The following is a 25,863-nucleotide window of genomic DNA, read 5'->3' as shown; positions in this document are numbered from 1 at the left end:
AACGCCAGCTTACAGCTGCTGAAGCCAATCGGGCACCACGTGGGGAGAGCCTGCCTGAGAAAGAGGCCAGCCCATGGGGAAAGCAGAGTAGAAAGGGAGAGAGACAGGTTCCGGGCAATATTGTGTAAGCATCTGGATCCAGCTGTGCCTGCAACCAGCCATCTCTGGACTTCTCAGCTATATAAATTCCTTTCCTTTCTTAAATGACTTTGAGTTTTTGACACTCACAGTAAAAAGAATCTTGGCTAATGGGAGAGGGGGAGATAATCCCAAAAATTATGCTATCTGCAAGCTGTTGAGTTTGCTCAGAGGCTGGCTGGTGACAGAGCTGTGGGGAAGGACAGCCCAGGAACGAAGTCGAGTGGAAACAACCCTACAGGGAAAATAAGATTCCTTTAGCCACTTAGAAATGGAAAGCGTGGCACATGACGACAAATGCCCAGGAGCCCCAGCCACGGAAGGTGGTGTGCTCTGTCTTCTGTTCCAAAGCAACTGCCACCACAGAGCTCAGGCTTGGCCTTGGGGGGCACAAGGTCAAGTGTGGATAGGCCCCAAGCGTCTGATGAGAATGGATGCAGGAGCCCCTGCGGGGTGCAGGAGGACCATGAGTGACCTGCCAGAAGGGATCCGCCCAGGCATCAGCTGCTTCCTGGTGACAGCAGCCCCAGGGGCCATTCGGGGACGAGGGGCCCCCGGCACTGACACTTGGGCCCCAGGAAGGGCGGTTCTTCCCATGGCGCTCTGATGTTTCTCAGCGATCTTCCCGGCCTCTCACGAATGATGGCTAGCTACTGTCTAAAGGGCATCGAGAGCTCACCTCGCTGTTACCTGCGATGGCCTCTCTTTTGAAAAAGGTGACATGAATGAGAACCAGAGAAATGAAGAGCAGGGCCTGGGAATCTGCATTCAACAGACCCGCCAAAGGAAAGCTACTGATGTAAGGGGAAGGGAGAAGGAAAAATCATAATTTATGGATCCCTGACTACATGCCAGGCACAGAGCCAGATGCTCTGTTTGGTCTCCTGGATGGGACAATCACGATGAGAGCCAGGAAACAGGCTCCCCGAGGTCAAGGCCACATGGCCAGGAGCAGACCTGACTCTCACACGGCTGCCAGGCTACAGGGTCTCAGCCTCTCCCCAGATCCCAGCCCCACTTTAACCAAGGCGCGTGAGCCAACCGTGATGACTTTAGCCGTGCTCATGCACTCGGCTCTCTACTGAGACACGACTCCATGTTGCCGGATGGCAAGTTTTCCAAAAGCAAACCCACCACCCACCCCAAGGCAGAGGCTCTGTTTAGGTTCATCCGTGATCCCGGTCCTTCTGCAGAGTGAGCCCACCCTCCCCACACGGGGCCTGGGGAACCGCTCGGGGTTCTCCTGCTACTCCCTGTGGGGGGCTGAACGAGCAGCGTGCTGGGGCAGAGACGCCCGCACCAGTCCTGTCCCCGGGAGCACAGTGAGACAGGGTCAGCGGCCCTCAGGGTGTGACAGTCCCCCTGGGATGAGGGCATCGCGGCCCTGCCATCCCTGCAAATGTAGCAGATTGGGGTGTGGGCGTGGAGCTGGAGAAGCCCCTCCAGGGGAAATGCAGAGTCCAGGGACTTCCAGAAAATTCTGGCACAAAAAATTGGGCCAAACAGAGGCCCGGGCAAAGTGTGGTAAAGCCCACGGGTGCGCAACGGACAGAGCTCGAGGGAGGCATTGAAGGGGAGAAAGAAACTACTGAATCCCAGCAGCCTCTGGAAGGGAAGAGAGGGAAGCCACCCAGGCCCAAGAGATAACCCTGGGGGGTTCAAAACCTGCTCAGGTCCCCATCTGGCCCCGGATAGTGCCAGGAGAAAGTACGAGCATGTGGGGGAAACTGCTCTACCCTGAATCTTGAGAAAAAGAAAAGAGGCTGTGGGTCATAGAAACAGTAAGTGGAAACGACCCTGAACCAGCTCAGAAAAATTCCCACGGAGACTCCCAAACTCCGCCTTCTAATGGCATTGAACTATTTCAATTAGTGACCAAACATCCCCATCCTTTGAAATGGTCCAGTGTCATGACAACGCACTTTGCCTGTAAAAGCAATTTGCTTATTCAATCAACAGCTACACAGGGACACCTACTCTGTGCTGAGACAGTGAGCGGGGCGCGGTGAGCGGGACACAGCCACCACTCTCCTCACCTGTGTCCATGCAAGCCCAGCAAACCCCAAGTCCGTTCTAGGCCTTTGTAAAGTTCTCATCCCACGAGCACATTCAGAAATTGGGAAAAGGGAAAACAGAATCCTTCCTTACTCTGCGAATTCTGATATAGGCTTGAAAAACGGAGTCAGGGCTCAACAGTGGGTTTCCCGAAAACCCTCCTTGGAAGCTTCATGGGGTGTATAATGCCGCAGTACGTCCGGTTCCTCAGTCAAGCCGGAGGCCTTTCGACTGTTGCTTTTTCAACATGCCCCGTGGTGCCCATGGCATTCATGCACATTAATGGCAGCCGTGCAAAATGACGCGTGTCTTCCACACAGCACAGGGGGTCCCGCGTTCCCCCAAACCCTTCACACCCTGTGATCCATAGCCCACCTTCTGGGAATCTACCCATGGGGACAGTCCACACCCTGGACACAGCTTCCTGGACAAAGGGAGGCCACTGCGGTGGCATTTGCAGAAGCAGAATGTCCAGTCACTTCATGGAACGGGCAGCACTCAGGGACAAGAGGAGACCTGGCCTAGAACGAGCTATCTACGTAGGCATAAACACACTCACTCACTCACTGCAACAGCACTGAGAGCCGCAAGGAGCTGAAAGCTAACGTGCCCGGCCCGGAATGGTGAACACATTTATGGCCCATCTACTCAATGGATTATGTAGCCATAAAAATTTGTATTTATGATGACGGAGTCATAACATGGATACATGCTTCGTAGTACAATGTTAAAGGGAAAAAAAAAAACACCAGAAAGCAAAGTGGATTCTACAGTTATAGTTACGTTATTAAGAAAAAGAGGGGAGAGAACGAAGGCTTGGGGGGTGTGTGTTGTGGGGGGTTTGCCTTAAAATGCCCTTTGTCCACCTTGACTTGGTGGTGCAAGCTCGGCCTTTGGAGCCCAGACTTGAGTTTGAACCTCTGCCTTGTCAATCCACTTTGTCTCTTTGAGCTATTTCTATGTTGTGTACCCGCATGCTTCCCGTAGCCGTCAAATGGGAAAAACAACGCCGACCTCACGGGGTTGCCGAGAGGATGAAATGAGGTGGTATATGCACCACCACTTAGCCAAGTGGCCAAGTTCGGCCCACAGATAGATTTTATTTGGACCACAGATTTTGCCAACATTTAAAATCCTCAGATTTTATATAAAATAAGGTGCTTTAGGGTGAATTGGGTCCCCCCAAGAAAGACATGTTGAAGCCCTATCCCCAGTACTCCATTAACATGAGGTCATAGCAGAGCAGGGCGGGCCCCTGATCCCATACGACTGGTGTCCTTATAAGAAGACAGCCATGGGACGGACGCACAGGGAGGACGGCCTCTGACCGCAAGAGCAGAGGGTGGGGTCATGCAGCTGCAAGACCAGGAATGTTAGAGTGCCAGGAAATCACCAGAAGCTAAAAGAGCCCAGGAAGGATTCCCCTATGGGTCTCAGAGGGGGCACCACCCTGCCGACACCTTGACCTTGGACCTCCAGACTCCAAAACTATGAGACAATATGTTTGCATTGTTCTCGCCGCCCCCCTCCCCCTGCCGGGATGGGGTACTTTGTTACAGCCACCCAGGAAACTAATGCAGAAGGGTCCCCACTTCCCTCAAACCCCTGGAATGTGTGACACTCCCTACTGCCACTCCGATATGAAAGCCTCAACACTGGCGGCTACGCATAGCACATCAGCACCGCTGTTTTCTTGAGAGAAGAGAAATGTTTCAGGACCATATCTCTATCCAAAGACAAACCAGGAGGGACATCCAGTTCAACAGAAGGGAGAGCAGACCCACGTCTTTGTGGCAGTGAAAAAAATGTTCACAGGTTTAAATGCAAACCAAGTCTTTTTTTTTTTACACCTGCCCCAATTTGCTCTTTTCATTCCAGTCCGGTCCCTGTGGCGTCTGAATGTTCCCCGGCCAGCAGTGCTCTCTCTGCCAGGACATTTGGGCACTGTCTTTATAAGACCACATTTTCCAAAGAGAACGGTTCTGCATTATTCCAGAAAAATCCCAAAGCTCCTGACTTTGTCAGAACAGGATATAAGATGTTATAACCAAGCCTGAATGCCCTTTAAATCCTTCAAAAGGTCTAAGTATTTATGCTTTTAATTTTGGGTTAGCAGCCCCTGAGGCCCACATACAGAATCCATCGGTAAGTTTTCCATGAATAAATTACAATCGCTGGCCCATGGCCATAACTGATGATGCTTTGAGAGACGCCGTAACGGCTTTCTCCCCATCAGACATGCAGAGACGTGAGTGTCTCTGCCTCGAGGACCCCCTATGGATTGCTCACATTTCCCCGATCCTGGACTATCCACCCTGCAGCCTGGGCAGGGCCACAAAGCGGGACAGATGCACCACTGCTGGCTTACCTTGGGGGGCTTCAGACTTTTCCCGCGATGTCTTTTGGAGCGCAGAAGCCGTTCCCTCTCCTAGAAGGAGACACAACTGTTGGCATTTGCAGCCAGCTCACATCACACCAGCCAACCCACCGGCCCTCACCCTGTGCCTGCCTGTCCACACTGGGCGTGGGTCAGTCCAAGTTCTGAGCACCCGCGTGATGGCCGCTTCCCAGAACTGCAAACTATGGGGCCACCCAATTTACTCAAGTCCTTAACAAGACTGGGACTGTCTTGAGAAAAATCCCCAAATTTGCCAATCCTGAAAGCCCCAGCCTGTGTGCTTTGGGGGCTGGAAGCTGTAAAGCCCTGGGCAGTGTGGACTAGTGAGGTCCGCAGCCCAGGATGAAATAGCTTGTGGCTGAGTTCAGACTGAGCTGGGACCAAATCCCCAGGGACCTCCTCCGGACCAGGTGATGCACTTTATTCCTCTGACTTCAGGTTCTTCCTTTGCTCTATGGGGCTAGAACCCACAATGCAGTGTGGAGCCTGTGGCCGCCTGGTGGCCGCCGTCAGGAAGAATGGTGTCTGCAGAGCAGTAGAAAGTGTGCAGCCTTCTATCCCAGGCAAAACCAGGACATCTCTCCCTCCTAACCAAGCCCTGCTTTCCCCCTTGGCTGCCAAGAAACCCAGAGACAAATCTGGTGCTTGGTTCCAGCCCCTATGGTCCACCTATTTGTCCCTCCTCATCTCAGTGGATGTGACTATCTGTATTTCCTCTAGTCTCATTGGTTTATTATTCCTCTTTCAACTGTATCATCATTTTATTGAAGGTGTGTTTATCTTATGCTGTATCAAGTCTGTGTAATGAGGAGAGATGAGAGGATGGGTGGACAGATGGAAGGAAGAGGGATGGAAGAAAGGAAGGGAGGGTGGGAAGGTGGATAGATGGATGGATGGATGGATGGATAGATGGAAGGAAGAAAAGAGGGAAGAAAGGAGGGGAGGATGGGAAGGCAGGTGGATGGACAAATGGATGGATGGAAAGAAGAAGGGATGGAAGGAGGATGGGAAATGGGAGTATGGATGGATGAGAAGAAGGCTGGAGGGATAGAATGGATTAGTGGGTGGAAGGAAGGAGAGAAGGAGTTAAAGAGAGAGGAAGATAAGCCAGCAATGTGACCTGGACAATTATGGTCAAAGCTTCTTCTAGAATTTTCATCGCTGGTTTGTCTACACTTTGAAGACCCATGAATGGAACCACCACATTCCCTCTTGGGCAGTAAGAACACACTTTGCTTCTAAGATCCAACTGAAGCTTAATACAAATGCTCCCTTACGGTGCCTAAGCTCCTTTCACAGTCAGCTGGAGAATTCTCTGGATATAACACTCCACCTACTAAGACATACTCATCTCCCCTTAATCTTACACACACAGAGTCTTAGTAAGCCCTCCAAATTCTAGTCTGATTATAAGGTTCAGGCTTTCAAGTTCATGGTCTGCGACAACTGAGCTAAAAAAAAAAAAAAAAAAATAGACTTCTCAGGGACAAATCGTGCCCACTCTGTAGAGGCCAGAAGACTCATTCTCAAAACTGATGCTTCCTCTTAACGACAGCAAATCAGGGAGAAGATTTGAGAAAAAGAGTAGCCATGGAAACGGCTCCCAGTTTATACAAAGTCCGAGGCTGCTTTCGGGCCGAATAAAGCAGGGAGGTGCCCGGATGAGCTCCGTGAGGCCCCGCCCGCTTTAGCAGCTGCGCCCTGGAGCCTCCACGCCATTCCTGACACCGTGTCCCTTGGCGCCGCACCAAGCACAGACATACCAGTGAGAGGTCGTCGATGACATGCTGCTGCTCTAGCACCTGCAGCCGCAGGAACTCGATCTCCTGCTCGTCCCTGCTCAGGCTGAGGTCATTCAAGGACGTGTGTCGCTTCAGAGACGCCTGGGCAGACAGCTTTTCTTTCTGCAGCCAGAGGGAGAGAGGAAGGATGACGGCCAGCCGGTCCCCAGGCTGGAGGAAGCGACAGATACAGACCAGAAGCCAGCACGGGGCCCGGCCAGCAGGGTCCACTGCTGAGAGAAAGGGCTGGGCAGGCACCGGGGTGGGAGGTGGTCACCCAAACCGGGCCCTGGAAGCTGGACGAGGAAGCTGGGGAGGCAAGCCCACCACCGGTGATCACACACCCTCACTCCTGGGCCTGCTGGGGACACCGGGACGAGGGCCTTGCACCCCACAGAGCCTCAGTCTCATTGCTGTAAATGGGGTGACTCACCCTACCTTGGACAATGAACCTCAGACTCTTGCACAGACCATCACAGACCAGAACCGCCCTGACCACAAAGACGAGCCACTCTTGTCGGAGAGAATGCAAATTCCTTATGCAGAGAAAGCCCTTGGAGCAGAAATGGCCATAGCTTTTCACCTAGTAAGCGTGCACTAGAACCAGCTATGCTGGGAGGCCTTGCCCTGCCACCACTCCATCCTCCAGACAACCCTCGATGCTGGTATTGCCATCCCCACTTTCTGGATGAAGGCACTGAGGGGCAGAGGGAATGAGGGGTGCATCTAAGGCCACGGGGGTGGCAGGCAACAGAACACAAGCACGGCCCAGCTGCGGGGCACTGAGGGGCCCAGAGAAGTGGGAGCAGGGGGGATGGGCGCGGACTGAGACCCTCACGAGCTTCCTGGGGGAGGCAGGGGCCGCGGGGAGAACATGGACTGTGAGGGTCAGGGCTGGAGAATCCCAGACGGAGACCACAACTCGGGGCTGGTGGTCCCAGGTAGCCAATGACTCACCATCTCCACATTTTCCCTCGTGAGGTTCTTGATTTTCTCCTCCATCCTCTGGATGCTCTGCAGCAAATCCTCATTCTTCTTGTTCATTCGCTTGTTCTTCTCCACAAGGGGCTTCAGCTGGACCTCGGTCTCCCGGGAGCGTTTCAGCTACGATCAGAAAGACACAGAAGGCCGGTGGCTTTAACACCCAGTGAACTGCTGACGTCACACCATGGAGGCCGGCAGAGATCCAGCCTGGGCCTTCCTTAGGACCGGAGCTGCCACTGTTAGGACCACATTTCCTGAATGGCACAAACCTCCAAAAAGATCCCACAGACACCTGGCTTCCAAACACAATGTCCTATGTGAGGCTCAGAGGGCCCTGGTTAGGGCAAGAGAAGGAGGCTGTAGCCCAACAGGGAGGCTCACAGATCTGCCTCAGGGCCCCCTGTCCACTAGTCTGCACTTCCTCCACCTCTGGGCATAACCCCCAGGGTCAGGAGTCACAGGCATAAAAGTCAATCCAGTGACCTAGCCGCTCCTGGCCACCATTCTCCCCCAAAGTACAGACCTAGCAGAAAGCTCTGCCTTCTTCGGGCAACAGGGAAGGCTTGGGCGCCACTCATTGCCAGACTCCATGCTGGGGATACAAAGATAAGTAGGGTGGGCATTAGGCCTGGAGGCGCCCCCTGAGTCTTGACAACTGGCGGGGTATCCTTCCAGTCTCTCTTGTCTGATCAGCATTGGGGGAGCCCCTCTTGGGGCTGGGACTGGGTCAAAGGATGGCACAACAGGGTATCCTTCCAGCGGATGGAAGAGGAGGGCAAAGTCAGTAAAGGAGGAATGAACATGGTGAGACAAGAACACAGCTCGCTCAGTGCAGAGGAAACACAGGATGTGGGGTGATGCTCAGAGGAAGCGTGGGCACAGCGAGGCCTGGTTGAGGGATCTGGAGAGCTCTGTCACTTAGTTTCTACCCCTGGACCTTGAGGGCTTCGAAGAACGAGCCCTCTGTGGTCAGGTCTGCCTTCTAGAACAAACTGTGGTAAGCCTCGCCGGGCTTATTCAACCCTCCCCACAACCCGAGGACGGGGTCCCATCCCCATCTCCCAGACAGAGAACCTGACTGCAAAGAGCCGGGGCGCTGTGCTCCTAGCCACACAGAAAGTCCTGGAACCGAGAATCAAGCTCATGGACTGACCGCAGATCCCTGATTTGGGGGACCAGGCTGTCAAGGAAGATAAAAAAGTCGGAGAAGCATCCATTCATATATAAAATGGACCTTTGATCCATGGGTTCTTCTTCTGGAAATGTACTCCATGCAAAGGAACCTGATCAGCCTAGAGATCCGCCAGTAAAGGAACCAGTGAATGACCCACGGTAGAGTGGAGTGTGGGCTGCTGAGCAGACAGCATCAGTCAGCATGTCCTGCTGGACAGGGCTGTAACCCACACAGCAAGCTGCAGAACAATAATACAGAGGGGAAATAGCCCATTCATAACTGTAAAACAGCAACAGAAAGTCCCTTAGGGTGTCGATATGTTTACACTAGCATTAAAACCATGTAAGAACCACCTCAAAGAGCTAAGGGTAGTTATTTCATGATTTTTAAGATCAAAGTGCTGGCTAGCTGGTCGATTTCTGCTTTAAACACTTCAGGGTGCTCCCAATTGTTTCAAACAAGCTACATTTGTTTCTAATCTTCTTAGTAAACTATTCTGTAGCCCACGAGGGACTTTTTTTTTTAGTTCATGGATATTTAAGTGGAAAGCGTACATCTAATATTAGACATACGGTCTGATTAAAGCCATTTAAAAATATGCCTTTAAAAATACTTGAAGGAAATGAATTAATCTTGATCCTGTTACAATTGTGAAAAGGTTGGGGTGCCTGGGTGGCTCAGTTGGTTAAGTGTCTGTCTGCCTTTGGCTCAGGTCATGATCTCAGGGTACTGGGATCGAGCCCCACATTAGGCTCCCTGCTCAGTTGGGAGTCTGCTTCTCCCTCTCCCTCTGTTCCCCCTGCTTGCGCGCACTCTCTCTCTCTCTCTCTGACAAATAAATAAATGAAATCTTCAAAAAAAATTTTTTTTAATTTTTTAAAAATTGTGAAAAGCTAACATTCATTAACACTGTTCATCTCCCGTGTTTTTCAGATATGATATAGATGGACTTATTTTCATAATAAAATTTAGAATCAACAGGAATATGATGAGGCGTTTGTCAAGAAGTTTATGTACCAACTCCCACTTCATAAAAATTCATTTGGCTGTTTATCCAGCAAATTTACATGTATTCAATAAACCGCTCTTTTTACTACAGATTTATATTTTTAACCCAAAGTCCCTGTTCATTATTTTAAAATTAGAAATCCGTGAACTTTTATGCAAAAAAGAGTAAACAGAGATGCAAAAAATAAACGTGATCCATAATCACACCACCTAAAACAACATCCAATATCCAGCACGATGACAATGGGTTTTTGTTCTGTAAACTGCTTATCATTTAATGTACCGCGAGCCCATTTCCATGGCAAATAAATAGGATCTGTATCACCATTCTTAATGATGGCACACAATGCACTGCATAAATGGTCCGTAATTATGTTTCCCAGTACTTGAGTATTGAACAATTGGGCTTTTGTTTCGTTTCGGGTCGGTTTTGGTCGCTAGCATAAACAACACTGTAGTGAACATCCTGTCCACACCCCTCACATCTCCCTCCGACTGTTTGCTCAGGATAAATCCCTGTAGAAACAAAGGGCAGTCACAGCTTTCTTCACTGAGCACACGCTAGATTTTTAATCAGAGATTAATGAGAAAGAAAGTAAAGAAAACCAGAAGGCCTCCACACTATGTGTTCGAGGCAGGCTCCGGGGCCCCAGGGCAGCTTCCTCATGCAGTACAAGAGCACCATCTGTGTCTCAGGGGCCTGATTACCAGTTCGTTCCTCTCGTCTGCCAGTAGGGTATTTCTGTCCTCCAGCTTCCGTATCACCGAGTTCAGCTCGGCAATTTTTAGCTGGAATCGCCGCACGTCTCGCTCGTCCATATGTTGATCCTAAGAAAAACGTCAAGATACAAATGTACTTTGAAGAAGCTTACAGGACTCCAAGCACTCTCAGAAAACCCATGGGATGTGACCGAGACCTCCTCGTTGGGAGGCCCAAAGCCAGGTGGGGCTCCCTGAAGTTGAGCCACACAGACCGGCACCCCACGTCCCAACAGGGACTCACGGGAAGACTTCATCTCCAAGTGACAAGACCACGAAGACCTCCAATGGCTCCCGAACAGCCAAATGTGGTCTCTGGGGACCTTCACGTCTGAGCCCCCATCCACTGTGCCTCTCTTACAAAGGCCCATCATGGCCATGCTAGGACATTCCTCAAGACCCACGGGGCCAATCTTGCTGACCACTGAAATGCCAGCACCTCATATGGGATCTGCACAGAGCATGCATGACAGACATTCAAACATGTGGTGATTGAATGAGTGAGTGAATGAATGAATGAGTGAATGAGTGAGTGCATGCTGCTTCAGCCTCCTCTGTGCACATTAAGCACCAAGCTGTTGCCCCCAAAGCCCTTTCCTGCTGGCTAAGCCCCTACCCATCTTGCAGGACTCCGACTTCAAGACTGGGCCCCCTTCCTATGCTCCTATCGCACATGCGCACAGATGTCTTCATTTCCTTCTTGTCCACTGAGCTCATGACGGCTGGAGGCACAAGCAGCTGGATGCTCACCTCTATATCCCCAGGCCTGGGCCTGGCACATCATGAATGTCAGCTCGTTTAGGGAGGGAGGGAGGGCAGGACAGATGGACGGATGGAAGGGAGGAAGGGCGTGAGGAGGCAGGCAGGCAAGGTAACCAGAAGCATGACCCATAGAAAGAAGGACAGGACCCGGTGCTTGCACCTGCCACCGTGCCCCTCACCTGGATGCCCATGAGCTCTGCCATGTCCCCTATCCCAGGCGGCAGCTCTCTCTTTGGGCTACTGTGGTACCGTTCTGCCTCTTTGACCTGAACCAACTGCTCATCCAAAGCCTCCTTCTGAAGAAGCAGCTTCTGGGTCTGACCCGTCTGAACCCCAAGTTCCTTCTCCAAGGCCAGAATCACACGGTCCTTCCCTCTGATCTCATCCATCTGCAAAAGAGAAAGAATAAGCCATCAATCTAGGGGCTCGCAACCAGGGAAATCTCTCCCTCTTTGGCCTGAGGCCCAGGAAACCGTTAAGCAGGACCATGGACCTGGGTCGGCCGAACTCAGAAAACTCAGGACATAGAGAGACCACAGCCCATGGCCCAGGCCCTGCTCCCCTGAGCACAGAGGAGCAGAGAAGTTATGGGTTCAGTGATCTATATGGCCAACTAGACACTTACCGGTGAAAGATATCTATGATCATGTCTCTCTCATCTTAATGAAAGAAAATAAAATCCTGACCCCCCCCCAGCCCCCTCCAGCCACCTCACCCCCCGTAGCTCAGCTTCTTCACAGAGTTGGTGGGTCTCGTCTCCCACTCACTCCCCAAGCCTCTCCTGTCTGGTCACAGCCCCCACCCCCCCACCAAAATAGCTCCTGCTAAGGTCTTCAATGCTCCTCTGGCCCCCCAAACCCACAGGACAACTTTCTGTCCTCCATCCTTCTCACCAGCATCTGGCCCATGAACCTCTCCCCCCACTCCAGCCCTCTGCCATGAGAGCTTGGTTTCTATCTTTACAGACTCACCTTGCTCTGGCTGCCATCAGAGTCTGCAGTTTCCAAGGCCTGGCCCTCTCCCCAGTCTGTACCCTTTCCCCAGGCAGCCACATCCTCACTCACAATATTAACTCCCCCCATCTGCTGCTGACACCCCAACGTATTCCCCAGGCCCTGACTTCTCGCGGAGCACCAGATTCATAGAACCAACTGGTTACTTGACATCTATGCTGGGGTCTCTAAAGGACCTCAGCCTCTCCACGTGCGAACCTTCATGTAAGCCCCAGTTCGCCCAGCCTGCTCTTGTCCCGCATTCTCCAGAGGACACCAAGCAGAAAGAAGCTTACAGAAGAGAAAGCTTTGGCCCCGGGCCATAGACTTGCACTGATTCCAGACACAAAGCCAACAGCTGGGAAACTGCCCCAGTAAGGGTGCTGTACTGGGGTTCACACCCCCCAAATCCATGTCCTTCCTAGAACCTGAGAACATGATGCCATTTGGGAAAGGACAATTGCAGATATAATCAGTTAGGAGAAGGTCACCCTGGAGCAGGTGGGCCCTAATGACTGTGTCCTTAGAAGAGAGGAAGAGACACACAGATACACAGGGAGAAGGCTGGGTGGAGACGGAGGGCAGAGGCCGCAGGGATGGACGCAGGAGCCCGGGACCGTCATGGACTATCTGCAACCCCAGTAACCAGAAGCAGCAAGCCCGGCTCCTCCCCGAGCCTTCAGAGAGCACAGCCCCGTGCCACCGGGATCTCAGACCTCCCGCCTCCAAAACTGCAAGCCAATACATTCCTGTTGCCTCAGCCACCCAGTCTGTGGCCCCTTCATTACAGCAGCCCCGGGAAACTGAGGCAGGCTTTAACAGGGAGAGGTTCCCAAGAACTGGGGTTTCATTCATTGACAAAAGCCACAAGAGTTTCGGCTACAGGGATGACCCTATCATCGTGGGATTTAGGAATAAATGCTACTTGACCTAAGGCACACAAAAAGTTCTGAGAAGAACACCAATGCTTTAGTAAGGCCGATTTCGACGGAATCCCCTCTGGATAAAGTCTGCAGGATATGCTATCTGTGGTGCTATTTAATGCGTATCTGGGGGTCCCCCCATGCATGGAAGGATGGAAGCAATGCAATACTCTAGTGCTTTGATCACCCAGCCTACAAGTTACAGCCAGATGAGATCGACAACTTGGCATAGTGGAAAAAGCAAGCACAGTGTCCAGGGCAAGAAGTTAGGGACCGGGCACTAAGCTCCCATTGGCAAGCTGTGTGACCTCAGCCAAGCCACATAACCTCCCTACACCTCAGCTCCTGCACATAGAAAAGGGGTCATAGGAATATCCACTCAAAAGGGGAGCAGAGACAAGCAGGCTGGTGGGGAACTGGGCCACTGGGCCTTGACCCCACCACTTCCCGGCCCCATCGCCTGGGTCATGTTCCCTGATTTCCTCCTGTGCCTCAGTGTTCTCATCTGTGAAATGGGGATAAGAACAGCACATAACTACTAGGGATGTTTTGAGAATTAAATGTGTTAACACATGGAAAGCGGCCGGCGTGGAACAGGCATTCCATAGATGCTAGCTCTGATGAGACTTGTCCAATGGCACATAGTAGGTCTCCACAAACAGTAGCACCTGTTCTTCCTAGACTTCGTCTCCTTTACGTACTTAGATATTGAGGAAATGAATGAATACTGTAGATGTTTGAATTGTGGTCCCTAAAAAGACATGCCCACATCCTCACTTCAGACTCCTGTGAATGTGACCTCATTTGGGAAAAGGGTCTTTGCAGACGTCATTAAGTTAAAGATAGTAAAATGAGGAGATCGTCCTGGATTAACTGGGTAGGTCCTAAATCCACTGATGAGTGCCGTTGTAAGAAGAAGAGAGGCCAGGGACAGAGAAGAGAAGCCACAGGGAGGAGGTCAGGTGAAGAGGGAGGAGAGGGGAACGTAGCACCAGGAGCCCCAGGAGCTGGGAGAGGAGGGAAGGAGCCTCCCCTGGAGCCTCCAGAGGGGCACAACCCTACCCACACCTTGATTTCTGACTTCTGGCCTCTGGACTGTGCAAGAATCCACTTCTGTAGTTTTAAGCCACGAAGTTTGTGGCCATGTGTTAAGAAAGTCACAGGACCACATCTTCTTTATCCATTCATCTGTTGAAGGGCATCTCGGCTCTTTCCACAGTTTGGCTATTGTGGACATTGCTGTTATGAACATTGGGGTGCATATGGCCCTTCTTTTCACTACATCTGTGTCTTTAGGGTAAACACCCAGGAGTGCAATTGCTGGGTTATAGGGTAGCTCTATTTTTAATTTTTTGAGGCACCTCCACACTGTTTTCCAAAGTGGCTGTACCAACTTGCATTCCCACCAACAGTGTAAGAGGGTTCCCCTTTCTCCACAACCTCTCCAACATTTATTGTTTCTCCTGTCCATTTTTGCCATTCTAACTGGTGTAAGGTGGTATCTCAATGTGGTTTTGATTTGAATTTCCCTAATGGCTAATGATGATGAACATTTTTTCATGTGTCTATTAGCCATTTGTATGTCTTCTTCAGAGAAGTGTCTTTTCATGTCTTCTGCCCATTTTTTGACTTGATTATTTGCTTTTTGGGTGTTGAGTTTGAGAAGTTCTTTATAGATCTTGGATACCAGCCCTTTATCTGTAGTGTCATTTGCAAAGAAGATGTGGTCCATATATACAACAGAATATTACTCAGCCATCAGAAAGGAGGAATACCCAACTTTTACATCAACATGGATGGAACTGGAGGAGATTATGCTAAGTGAGATAAGTCAAGCAGAGAAAGTCAATTATCATATGGTTTCACTTATTTGTGGAACAGAAGGAATAGCATGGAGGATATTAGGAGAAGAAAGGGAAAAATGAAGGGGGGGAGAAATCGGAGGGAGAGATGAACCATGAGAGACTATGGACTCTGAGAAACAAACAGGGTTTTAGAGGGGAGGGGGGTGGGGGGATGGGTTAGCCCAGTAATGGGTATTAAGGAGGGCAATACTGCATGGAGCCCTGGGTGTTATATGAAAACAATGGATCGGGGGCGCCTGGGTGGCTCAGTCATTAAGCGTCTGCCTTCGGCTCAGGTCATGATTCCAGGTCCTGGGATCGAGCCCCACATCGGGCTCCCTGCTCTGCAGGAAGCCTGCTTCTCCCTCTCCCACTCCCCCTGCTTGTGTTCTCCCTCTCGCTGTGTCTCTCTCTGTCAAATAAATAAATAAAATCTTTAAAAAAAAAAAAAAAAAAAGAAAAGAAAACAATGGATCATGGATCACCACATCAAAAACTAATGATGTATTGTATGGTGACTAACATAACATAATAATAATAAAAAAAAAGACCAAATTAGGGGAAAAAAAAAAAAGAAAGTCACAGGAGAATACAAATGCCCTTCCCACTCATCACACTCGGGGTGATGAATTAAAACGGATTGTGATCTGCACTCTCATCCTTGTGAATCATGCACCTCGAATCCAGACACAGACCGCCACGGCGGACAATACTGGTTAACAGCCCGGGGAGCAGACGAAAGCAGGCTCAAACGCCCCCCCCCCGACACACACTGTGTGACCTTCTGACACACAGGCGGGGCCACCTGTCGGACCCAGCCTCCGCCTCTGTAAAGTGGGGACACGGGAGACCGTTCTAGAACCTATCCTGTCCAGTTGTGGAGATTTAGATTTTAGTGCAGATCCTGGCATATTATAAGCTGCGATCAATGTTGGCTGCCACCACTAATCTATGTTAGCTCCCGGTGAACATAAGGCTATCTTATTTAAACAGCAGACCATTAAACGCTAATCAAATATAATAGAAGGGGTAATTGGTACCCTCAAAATACTGGGAGATTTTCAAGCAAAGTCCTTCAGTTCTGGAAAACTCTCTGAGTCACCTTTCTTGGAGAGTAAAAAGTGTGCTCCCCTTCCCCCACTTCCCAGCCCCTGGTGACCATCTCCTGGATCCAGCCCAGGGCCTGCCAGGTGTGTTCCTGAAGCAGCTGCAGAACGTGCCCATGGCTCCCCCTGGTGGCGACCCATCAGGAGCTCCCCGTCTGGACCAAATCCCCTCTGAATGGGGAGAAGCACCGCCGGGCTATAGGGAAGAATCCTTAAGGATGCAGAAGACATTGTCCCCACCACTGAAGCCAGTCCAGAAGCAGTAAGAAGTATGTGAAAGTAGTTCATTAATGTAAACCACTCACCTGCTTTCATTAATGCAACAAATACTGAGCCAGGTGCCATCAATGGGTACTGGGAAACCTCTGTGAGCAAAACAGGCCATAGTCCCTGCCCTCAGAGCTTCCATTCTAGAGGGGGAGGTAGCCAATAAACATAATAAATAAGTCAACACTACAGTAGATTGGAGAGTGATTACTGCCGGCAGAAAAAAATAAAGTGCAGGAATCAGTGTGGGGGGGGGGAGGTGCAAGTTAATATGTAGGATCCCCCGCAGCATCCAGGCCACACACTTCTTGCTTTGCACTGGAGCCCAGAAACGGAGCCCCCACCATGCATTACACTAGCTCATCCCACACAAAGCAACAGCATGGCAAGCAAGACAATTCTGGAATCCCAAATTCTGCACCTAGAAAAGTGCCAATTCCCCACTTACCCCAGGTAATGAGCAGAGGGCTGACACCCATCACCACGGGAGAGGTTCCTAGAAAACAGTCGCCACCAGCAGAGATGACTTCCAGGAACAAATGGACAATGCAGAATGGTTTCTGGAGTCAACATCTGCTAGGCTGTTCTATTTCCCCAGCCAGAGTCTGGAGGTCCCCAAGGGTAGGAGACTTGCCAAGCTCACACAGCCAATGGCAGGCTCTTCATTTGTCGACTCTGTGTCGACTCCCAGGCTGAGTTCTTAGCCACCCTACCCCCTGCCCCTAGGACCCTGACGAGGCCATGAATCTCTGCTGTTGAGATTCCCCGACCTGCAACACCCAAGTGTGAAGCCGTTCCTTCTCCTAGCTCCTGGTCTCAGTATAGGCCTTAGGAGAGGGGTGGGACCGAAGCCATTCCAGTTTCCAGGGCAGGTCCTGATTGGCTCACACCACCCACATGCCCCGCCCCCTGACAGTAATTGGTTGGGGTCGGATTCGTGATGCAATCAGAGCCAACAACCTGGAGACAACATAGCTAGGACCCTTTTGTTCCTCCTTATTGAGCCAAAAAGGAGACTTTCTCTGGACTTTGTGTGTGAGGACGGGGGTCCAGCACAGCGCGATGTGAGAGCCCAGAGGCTGAGAATGACGCAGCAGGAGGCCGAGCAGAGCCTGCCAGACCTGGATCCTGGAGGGCGTGAGCGCCTCCGGAGCTCATCCCATTCCTTCAGTTACAGAGGCTGACAGATGACGGTTCAGGCTGGTTCCAGGTGGAATTTCTGTCACTTGCAATCAAAAGAGCCTGACACAGAGTTTGGGAAAGCACACCAACTGGGAGATGGCTGTTCCTTCCTTCTCATACGCCAGTGTGAGCTCAGTACTACGTGTGTACTGACGAGACACGCTCTCTCCGGGTCTTCGGAAGACCCTCACAGTAGATGGCATTCACCCCCTCTTACAGCCAGCTGAGGCCCAGAGCGATGCATGTGCCCAGGCTCTCGTGAGCAGCAGAGCCGTGATGCCAATGGAGGGCCCCCTCTGCAGAGCCCGCGCTGTCCCATCAGTCCCACATCCGCCAGGACATTTGTCCCGGTGAAAACCTTTATTTGGCCAGCTCCCAACATGCCCACCAGTGTGAGAGTAACTTTGTTAGCCCCACTTTGCCCCAAAGTTCGAGGAACAAAAAATGAAGCCAAGGCTGCCACCCCAACACCCGTTCTCACTCTCCTCCTTGGTCCCTGTCGTCAGTGACTAGTGTTCACCCAAATTTCACATCCACCCTAAAAGTCAGAATGTGATCTTATTTGGAAAAGGGGTCTCTGCAGATGTGATGATGATGTAAGTGAAGATGAGGTCACTCCAGATTAGGGTGAGCCCTGGATCTACTCCTGGTGTCCCTGCAAGAAGGGGGCCAGACACAGACACACAGGGGAGGAGAAGGCCACATGGCAGCAGAGCCGGGAATGGCGGGGCCACAAGCCAAGGAACACCAAGGATTCCCAGCCACCACCGGAAGCCAGAAGGGGCAAGAAAGGACTCTTCCCCAGAAGCTGGAGGGGAGCACAGTCCTGCTGACCCCTTGATTTCAGACTTCCAGCCTCCACGACCATGAGAGAATACATTCTGGTTTTAAGCCACTGAGCTTGCAGTAATTTGTTACGGCAGCCCTGGAAGACTAACAGAGGGCCAGACTGGGGTTTGTTAGGGGCTACTGTGCACTCAGCAGAAGGACATTTCCTGGTCCCCATTGCAACTAGGTGAGGCTGAGTGAGTAAGTGCTGGCCAAAGTGCTGGAAGGGGAAGTGTATGGAACTTCAGGGAAGACCACGCCCTTCTTCATCTGCCCTCCTACTGCCAACCTGGGATGACAATGTGAGGGCTGGCACTCAGCAGGGGTGAGGGGCCATGAGGACCAGAGCCACATCCCAAAGCCCATTCTGAGGCCAAAGCTGGGAGGTACCCGAGTCCCTCATGAGTCCTGTGGCGACACTTTCCAGACTTTGTACATGAGAGAGAAATAAACTTCCAACTGTTAAGCCCCAGTGGACTGGGGGGCGGGGGTGGGGGGGTCGTCCGTTATGTGCAACCAGGCCAAAGCCTAACTGGTCTAGGAAATGAATCCAGAAACTGGTGTCACTGCTCCATGTGGACCATAACTGCCTTTTCTTATTTGCTTCTCTTATGAGGTATGTTAAATGTACAAGCAGGGGTCCAAAGGCCTTCCTGCATTTCTAATCCAATCCAGCTGATGAAGAAATGAAGTGCAGGCCACCTTCCGAACACATTGCCATGAGCAACAGGCCTGCCTGAGGAGTGACATTTTCCAAACTGCAGGATAACAGAGAAATGGACACTTGTTCTTGTCCCTCGATTCTTCAAGTGTCCATTTTAAGGGAAAACCACACACACGCCGAGAACACCTGAATTGAGGATATTCCTGTTTAGTGCTGAAACGGAAACAGACACCAAATCCTTGGGTGCATTTTAAATTAAGCTCAAGCAGTGCCTTAGGCAAATATTTGTTCCTTCCCCCATTTTATTTACTTTAAATATGAATTTCTCCTGCAAGAGAGGAACATAGTTTACGGGTCTCCTGTTACAGAAATGATAAGCTGGAGTTCACTTTATTCTCATCACCCTGGGGCAGGTATGTGATTACTCCCATTCTGTAGATGAGGCGCCACAGGTTCAGAGATGGCAAGAGACTTGATTGGGCTCACCCAGTGAACAAGACTGGATTCACACCCAGAGCAGACCTTCTCCAACTGCTCGCCTTCCCCTGATGTGATAATGCCCCCCCCCCCCCAACACACACACACGAAGAGAAAAGGAACTGGAGATTACTTCTGAGAACTCAGCATCAGTATGTGCTTAGGTTTTCTATAAACTAGAAATTTAAAATCAGTGCATCTCCTCTTGCGGCTCTCAGTGCCGGATTGGTTAGATGCATACTGACGCTCTGCCACAAATCGGGTGACTGATCTCGAGTTGGACAGCTGGACAGGAACTCCAAAAGGACATCTGGTCATTTTGCCTCTAGTTCCTAAGTCTCTTACAGGGTCTCCCACAGAGGGTCCCTCCCGCAGCCTCTACTTACACATTCCCCATGCTGAGATACTCACTATCTCCCCAGGAAGGTGACAGTTCTACTCTTTGGAGCCTTTGGAATCCAAAATCTTTCAGGTATTGAGGGTGGGGAATGAATGACCATGTCCTCCAATGACCAAAGCTTTTTAAAGAAAAAAAAAAAAGAGGTTCCTGCCCCCAGAAAACATTCTAAGGGCCTGTCACTGAAGTGTCCTGCCCCTTGCCTTCCTGGCCACCTGCACTGCTAGAGCTTGTCACAGACATGGTGGGATCCAGGTCAGGCCAGGACCGGGCACACAGAGGAGCTTGGTACTGTCAATGAGTGAGTGACCAGGCCAGGGCACAGAGACTCTCTGCTTGTGAAGTCACTTTCCCTGGACTGACTTCCTAGTCCACAAAATGAGACAGCGGGTAAAGAACTACTTTCTGCAAACAAGTCTATGTACAGAAACCCGACAGGGAGAACGGGCAAAGTCCCTGTGCCCCAGCAACATCATCTGCTGCTCAGCCGTCCGTCCTCCCCACCCCCACAGCCACATCCCCAACAGCAGCGTCTGAGCGTTCCCACTGCTCCACGTCCTCCCTAATCTACATATTGCTGGATTTTATTTGTTAATATTTTATTTAGTACTCTTATGTCTATGTTTATAAAGGACAATTTACATTTTTTCTTTTCTTTGTATCATTGGTTTTGGGATCAGAGTTATGCTGGCTTCATAAAATGAATTAGAATATGTTCCCAATTTCTCTTTTCTGGAAGAGTCTGTGTGTAATTAGTTTTATTTCTTCCTTAAATACTTAGAAGAATTTACTTGTGAAGCCTCGGGGATTGGGCTTTTCATTGTGGGAAAACTATTAATTACAGATTTAATTTGAACAGCCACAGGACTACTCACATTTTCTATTTCTTATAGAAATTTGGTTTGGTTAAGTTGTACTTGTTCAAGGGATCTGCCCACTTCGTCCAAGTTTCCAATTAGATACGCTGTTCACAAAGTACACGTACTGTCTCTTTAATTTCTGTAGGGGCTGTGGTAGTGCCCCTTTTACGGTCTGTATACTGGGGATTTGTCTCTTTGTCCCTTCATCTGTGTTCCTCAGAGCTTATCAGTTGACCTATTCTAATTAACTTTTGATGTGTTGATTTTCTTTACTGATTTACTTCAGTGATTCCTGCTCTTTAAGGTCCTTCATTCTGCTTTCTCAGAGATTAATTTGCTGTTCTTTTTCTTTCTTCTCGAGATGGAAGCTTGGAAGTTTGATTTTCACTGTTTTTCCTTTTTGTCTAAAATCTGTTTTATTCTAAAGAACACAATTTTTGCAAGAAAGTGTGTATGTCCCCTTGAAAAGAATCGTATCTGCAGCTGCTAAAATACTGTATTCTGTCATTGTAGCTCCGGTCAGTTCACTGTACTGTTTAAATCTTACATATCTTTGTTCATCTATTACCTATGTGTTCTATCACTTGCTGAGACAGAGTGCTATTCTCCAACTATAACTGTGGATTTGTTTCTCCTTTAATTTTGATGTTTCTCTTTTGCACGTTTTGAAGTTTTGTTATTAAGTGCTATTAAGAATTGACCCCTTTATTATTAAGAATTGTCCCTACTTTTCTTTAGTTTTACTCCTTGCCTTAAGATCTTTGACATGAATAAAGTCAGACCAGCTTTCTTTTGCTTAGTGTTTGGATATTGTACCTATTTTCATCCTTACAGCTTTCAGTCTAACCGTGTCCTCATAGTCAAGATGCACCTCTTATAAATATCACTATTGTTGCTGTCGTTGACTCTAGTCTGAGAAGCTTAGCTTACTTGCCTTTTCAACCTTCTGCAGCGCACAGGTTCCAAGTCCGACAGTCGTCCTGAAGGGCAGACTTGTGGGGTGCCTGTCGCAGCCCCTCCATCTGGCCAGCTTTGTTTCCTAAGTATGGTATGGCTCTGGGAGATTTCACTCTGCCTTTCTGCCCAGCCTCACTGGCCTCCCACATCACCCCAGAACTCAGTGAATATTTTAGGATGCAAACCGGCCCCATGTGTGGGATCCTCTAGTTTCCTATCTTTCATGTTGACCCTGAGAGATGGCAAAAAGCCCTGCTCACCTCTCTCAACCCTGGTGGAGTTTCTTTGCTGGGGGAAGCCCAATCCCCAGCCCACACCCAGGATGAGCAAATGCCCCCCAGGGAAGAAAGTGGCTGGTAACTGTCAGCTCACTTGGGCAGGCTCTCTCTCCTCCCTTTGAAATTGTAGCTCTTCTAGATCTCAGAAATTCCACAGTCCTCCAGTCTTTGAAAACACGATTATTTACAATTTATGGTTTTCCCCAGTTGTTGCAACAGAATGGCTGGCCTATTCCTATGTATTCATCTTACCTGGAGGTATAAATGTGCTCCGGTTTATTAATGAAATGAATAAATAAATGCCCAGCACTTCAATAAGCTTCCACAGTCCTTTCTTCTATTAACCTCATTTTACAGGTGAGAAACTTGTGCTTCTGAGCTGTTCCATGAAATACCAAGGATCCCACACCTAGCAAGAAGAGTTCTAACTGCCCAAAGCCTCTTTACCATCACTAGGACAGGCAGGGGCTTTGCTAGAAGCCCCGTGCCTAGAATCATGTCTGTTGCACCGTGGGTCCTCAAAACTCTTGCGTTTACTGCACACCTATGGGAAGGAAAGGATGCATGCAAGAGGAGAGGAAAGAATGCATGAAGGAAGGGATGCCCGTGGGCGGGAAGAAAAGGGTGCATGCATGCCAGCTGGGCAGGGGTGCAGGCAGCACGTACCAGCCTGCGGATGTCACGCTCGCATTCGCGCTTGATGCGGTGCACCTCGTCCTGGTGTGCCTGGTAGGCAGCGCGCAGGTCCGCCGCCTTGGTCTTGTCGGCCTGCATGCAGTTGCTGAGCGCCTCCTCGGCCTGCTTGCGTGCAGCCTTGAGCTCCAGGATTTCCTGCTGCAGCCGCAGGCGCTCGCCATCAAAGGTCCTGCGCGCCTCCTCTCGCGCCTCGGCCAGCAGCGCCGTCTTGACCTTGTCGGCCGCGCCGTCGCGCAGCACATTCAGCGTGGCCTGCAGCCGCTGCAGCTCGCCCTCCTTGATCTTGGCCGTGCGCGCCGCCTCCTGCTCGTGCTGCCGGATGAGCAGCTCGCGCAGCGCCTGCAGCTCCTTGGTCTTGTCCTCGTGCAGCTTGGCCCTGAGCTCCGAGATGTAGGCCGTGTGCCGCCGCTGCTCCTGCTCCCGCTCCAGCTTGGCCTCCTGCAGCCGCTCGCGCAGTTTGCCCACCTGCGGCCGGAGCCCCGGGACAGGGGGTCAGGGTCAGAGCTGCGGGGAGCCAGCCAGAGCCAGCCGCCACCTCCCCATGCCGCTCTGTGCACAAGGGCCCCTGGGACCCTCCCAGGTCCCTGCACCCCAATTCCCCCTCGTGCCACCCCCACAGTCCTGACCCTCAACAACCCCACCTCTTTTCCTTCCTACTATATATTTCCTACTATTTTCTTGAGAATTTCTCTAGAGGTGAAAAAACATCTGAAGATGCTGGAGAGGACAGTCAAGCCTTTGACATCTCTTCCAATTTGGAGATTCACAGGAGAGCACAATTTATCCGTCACAAAACACAAGACACACAGGCAGAGATCATCTCTCACCAAAGAGGAACATATTTTACTCCAGAAATACCTTTCCAGGGCCTATGCACCGGACTGGGGACTTAGGGAGGATGAGAAGATGGAGGCAGAGAGGGGCAGGCAGGGAGCAACCACCCTTACTGAGCTGCCCCCTCCATAGGCTGGGGGCTCCCACAGTTCCCCCACTTTAACTCCTAGGAGCCTCGGGAGGGAGGTACCTGTTTTGCTGGAAAATAGCAGTAGTGACCTGCCCGCAGGGAGGAGCCAGCAGGGGACAAAGCCAGGCTCACCCTCAGGCACCTGGCCCCAGAGCCTGGCTCCGCAGATACCAGGCTGCCAACCCCGCCTGAGTGTATTTATCGAATCAGCAAAACTTAAAACATTGCTTGTAAAATGTGCCAAGGGAGTATTTTCTTAAAACACTCAAAATGCTTTATTCAACCTTTTCAAGGATCACACAAAACACACACTCGGCAGGAACCCTTGCCAATCCATTCGCTTTCTAAGTCACACCAGTCTCCAAAGAACAGAAACCAACTATATCGCACGGAGGACAAGCTGCTTCCGTGGGAGGCAGCAAGTTTCCCCAGACATGTTGAAGTTAATTTCGGGTGAGGAGTTTTACAATGTGCCTGGGTATTGATCAACCCTCACTTCCAACAGCAGAGAAAGAAGCAAAACCAGCACAGGCAAAGACACAAGATCAGCATCTCCTTGTGTCGAATACTCTCAACCACAGAAATAAAATGGGGGACCCCGTCAGTCCTGGGTCTACCTCTCCCAGGGCTGGAAGCAGGAGTCTTTTCCTAATGGATTGAATGCCAAGGAACCAGAAATTTAAATACTGAACATGATTGCCCCGGCAAGGGACTAAATGCTTCTGGCATTGTCCTTTCTGGTAGGCCACCCTCTTCTGATTTCCCTGGTTACTGCTGACAAGGACCTGAGTCAGAAGGAGGGGACTGGTCGCATCCCCAGCCTGCACTGATGTGGGATACTGAGCCTCAAGACGGTTAGTGTCATAGGTCAACTTGGCAGGGCCACGGGATCAGGTCATTTGGCCAAACACCAATGTAGATGTTGCCGTGAAGGTATTTCTTTTAAGATGTGATTCCCATTTAAGTCAGCAGACCTTGAGTAAAGGAGCTGACCCTTCATAACGAGGCTGGACCTCATCCAATCTGTTGATGGCCTCAAGAGAAAAGGCTGAGCTCCCAGATGAGAAAGGAATTCAGCCTCCAGACTGCTTCAGACTCATGACTACATCAACTCTTGCTGAAAGCTCCAGCTGCCTGCTCTGCAAAGTTCAGACTTGTCAGCCTCCATAATCATGTGAGCCAACTTCTTAAAAAAATATCTGTCTCCCTCTCCCTCCCCATCCATACACACACACACACACACACACACACACACACACACACACACACTGGTTGGTGTGGTTCCATGCATCTCTGAAGAACCCTGACTATATTCTCTGAAACAGGACATCAGCAGCTGCCCATGAGGACTCGGGCAGAGGAAAGCCAAAGGCAGATGAGTGGATAAAGGGAAGTTTGCTCACAGGTGGACAAGGAGGAAAGAATGTGGAGGGGAGCAGGGCGGGCCTGCTGAGACGGGCCAGGCCACACCAGTGTGTAAGGCAGGGATGCCGACAGAAGACGGGGTCAAGGGAAAAAGCCCCGCTGGGTCCCACCGGCTCTGCCCTGAGGAGCCGAGGGCCGAGCCCAGGGGCCACGACCCAAGTCCAGCAGAGCAAGGCTGGGTTGGCCCGCTGTGTACAGAGCACCTGCTCCTTAATCCATCAAGCTAAGCAAGTCTAAAAAGCAGCCAGCACTTCACCTGCCAGACGCCTCCAAGCTATTCCCCAAGTCCAGAGGCACAGCAGGAGGGAGGGGCCCATACCCGCTGCTCCTCAGCCCTTGGCTCCAGATGAGGCAAGAGCAAACTGACTGGGAGGGACCGCACCCTGGGGGAGGTGGGGAGGGTGGCTGGCACGGGGAAGCCTCTGGGCCAGCGACACCTGCCGCTCTGGCTGGAGCAGGGAAGTCAGCCTCCCCTCCCCCGGGCCACCCCACTCCTCGTCCGATCTGTCAGGGCTGGCTCCCCATTTCCAGGCCTGGCCACTTCTCCCACTCCCTGCCACCACCCTGATTGTGGCAGCCACCTCCCAGCCAATAACGCCCCAGCTCTGCCCCTGCCCACCCCAGACCCGGGCCTCGGCAAGTCAGGGACTCATGGGTGTTGCTGGACACTTGGGACCGTGTAAGCACCGTTCCCTGGCTCACTAGCCAGCAAAAGCCTTAGGAGCCGGCTCCAAACGGCCTCTGTGAAGCCCTCCTGGGCTCTCTTGCCCCTACGCCGTGTCCTAATATTTCCCGTGCAGCACGGAGCGATGGCACAGGGGTTTGCTGAATGAATGACTCAACAGACACAGTTAGCACTTCCCCTCGTCCTACGGTGTTCAACAGGATCCTCTGGGAAAACGACAACACTTTAACTGCAGCATCAATAATAATTTTATAAGATC

The 25,863-nt window shown here is 51.0% G+C and overlaps 1 protein-coding gene across 3 annotated transcripts in view; it reads right to left on the bottom strand.

Annotated features, from left to right (window-relative positions):
- The window catches only part of JAKMIP1 (janus kinase and microtubule interacting protein 1), a 126,981-nt gene that overhangs the window by 37,611 nt on the left and 63,507 nt on the right, over nt 1-25,863 (bottom strand). For 2 of the 3 annotated variants that reach the window (XM_036104667.2, XM_078068376.1), the window contains exons 3-8: nt 22,501-22,995; nt 11,239-11,448; nt 10,247-10,366; nt 7,330-7,476; nt 6,355-6,495; nt 4,562-4,621 (exon numbers count right to left, since the gene is read on the bottom strand). In XM_036104667.2, the coding sequence (XP_035960560.1) occupies nt 4,562-4,621; nt 6,355-6,495; nt 7,330-7,476; nt 10,247-10,366; nt 11,239-11,448; nt 22,501-22,995 (1,173 nt within the window). The remainder of the gene's footprint in view (nt 1-4,561; nt 4,622-6,354; nt 6,496-7,329; nt 7,477-10,246; nt 10,367-11,238; nt 11,449-22,500; nt 22,996-25,863) is intronic. The other variant, XM_036104666.2, reaches the window with a different exon arrangement.

Source organism: Halichoerus grypus, chromosome 3 (assembly GCF_964656455.1).
Source record: "Halichoerus grypus chromosome 3, mHalGry1.hap1.1, whole genome shotgun sequence".
Taxonomy (NCBI): Eukaryota; Metazoa; Chordata; class Mammalia; order Carnivora; family Phocidae; genus Halichoerus; species Halichoerus grypus.
This window is presented reverse-complemented; position numbering and strand designations above follow the sequence as displayed.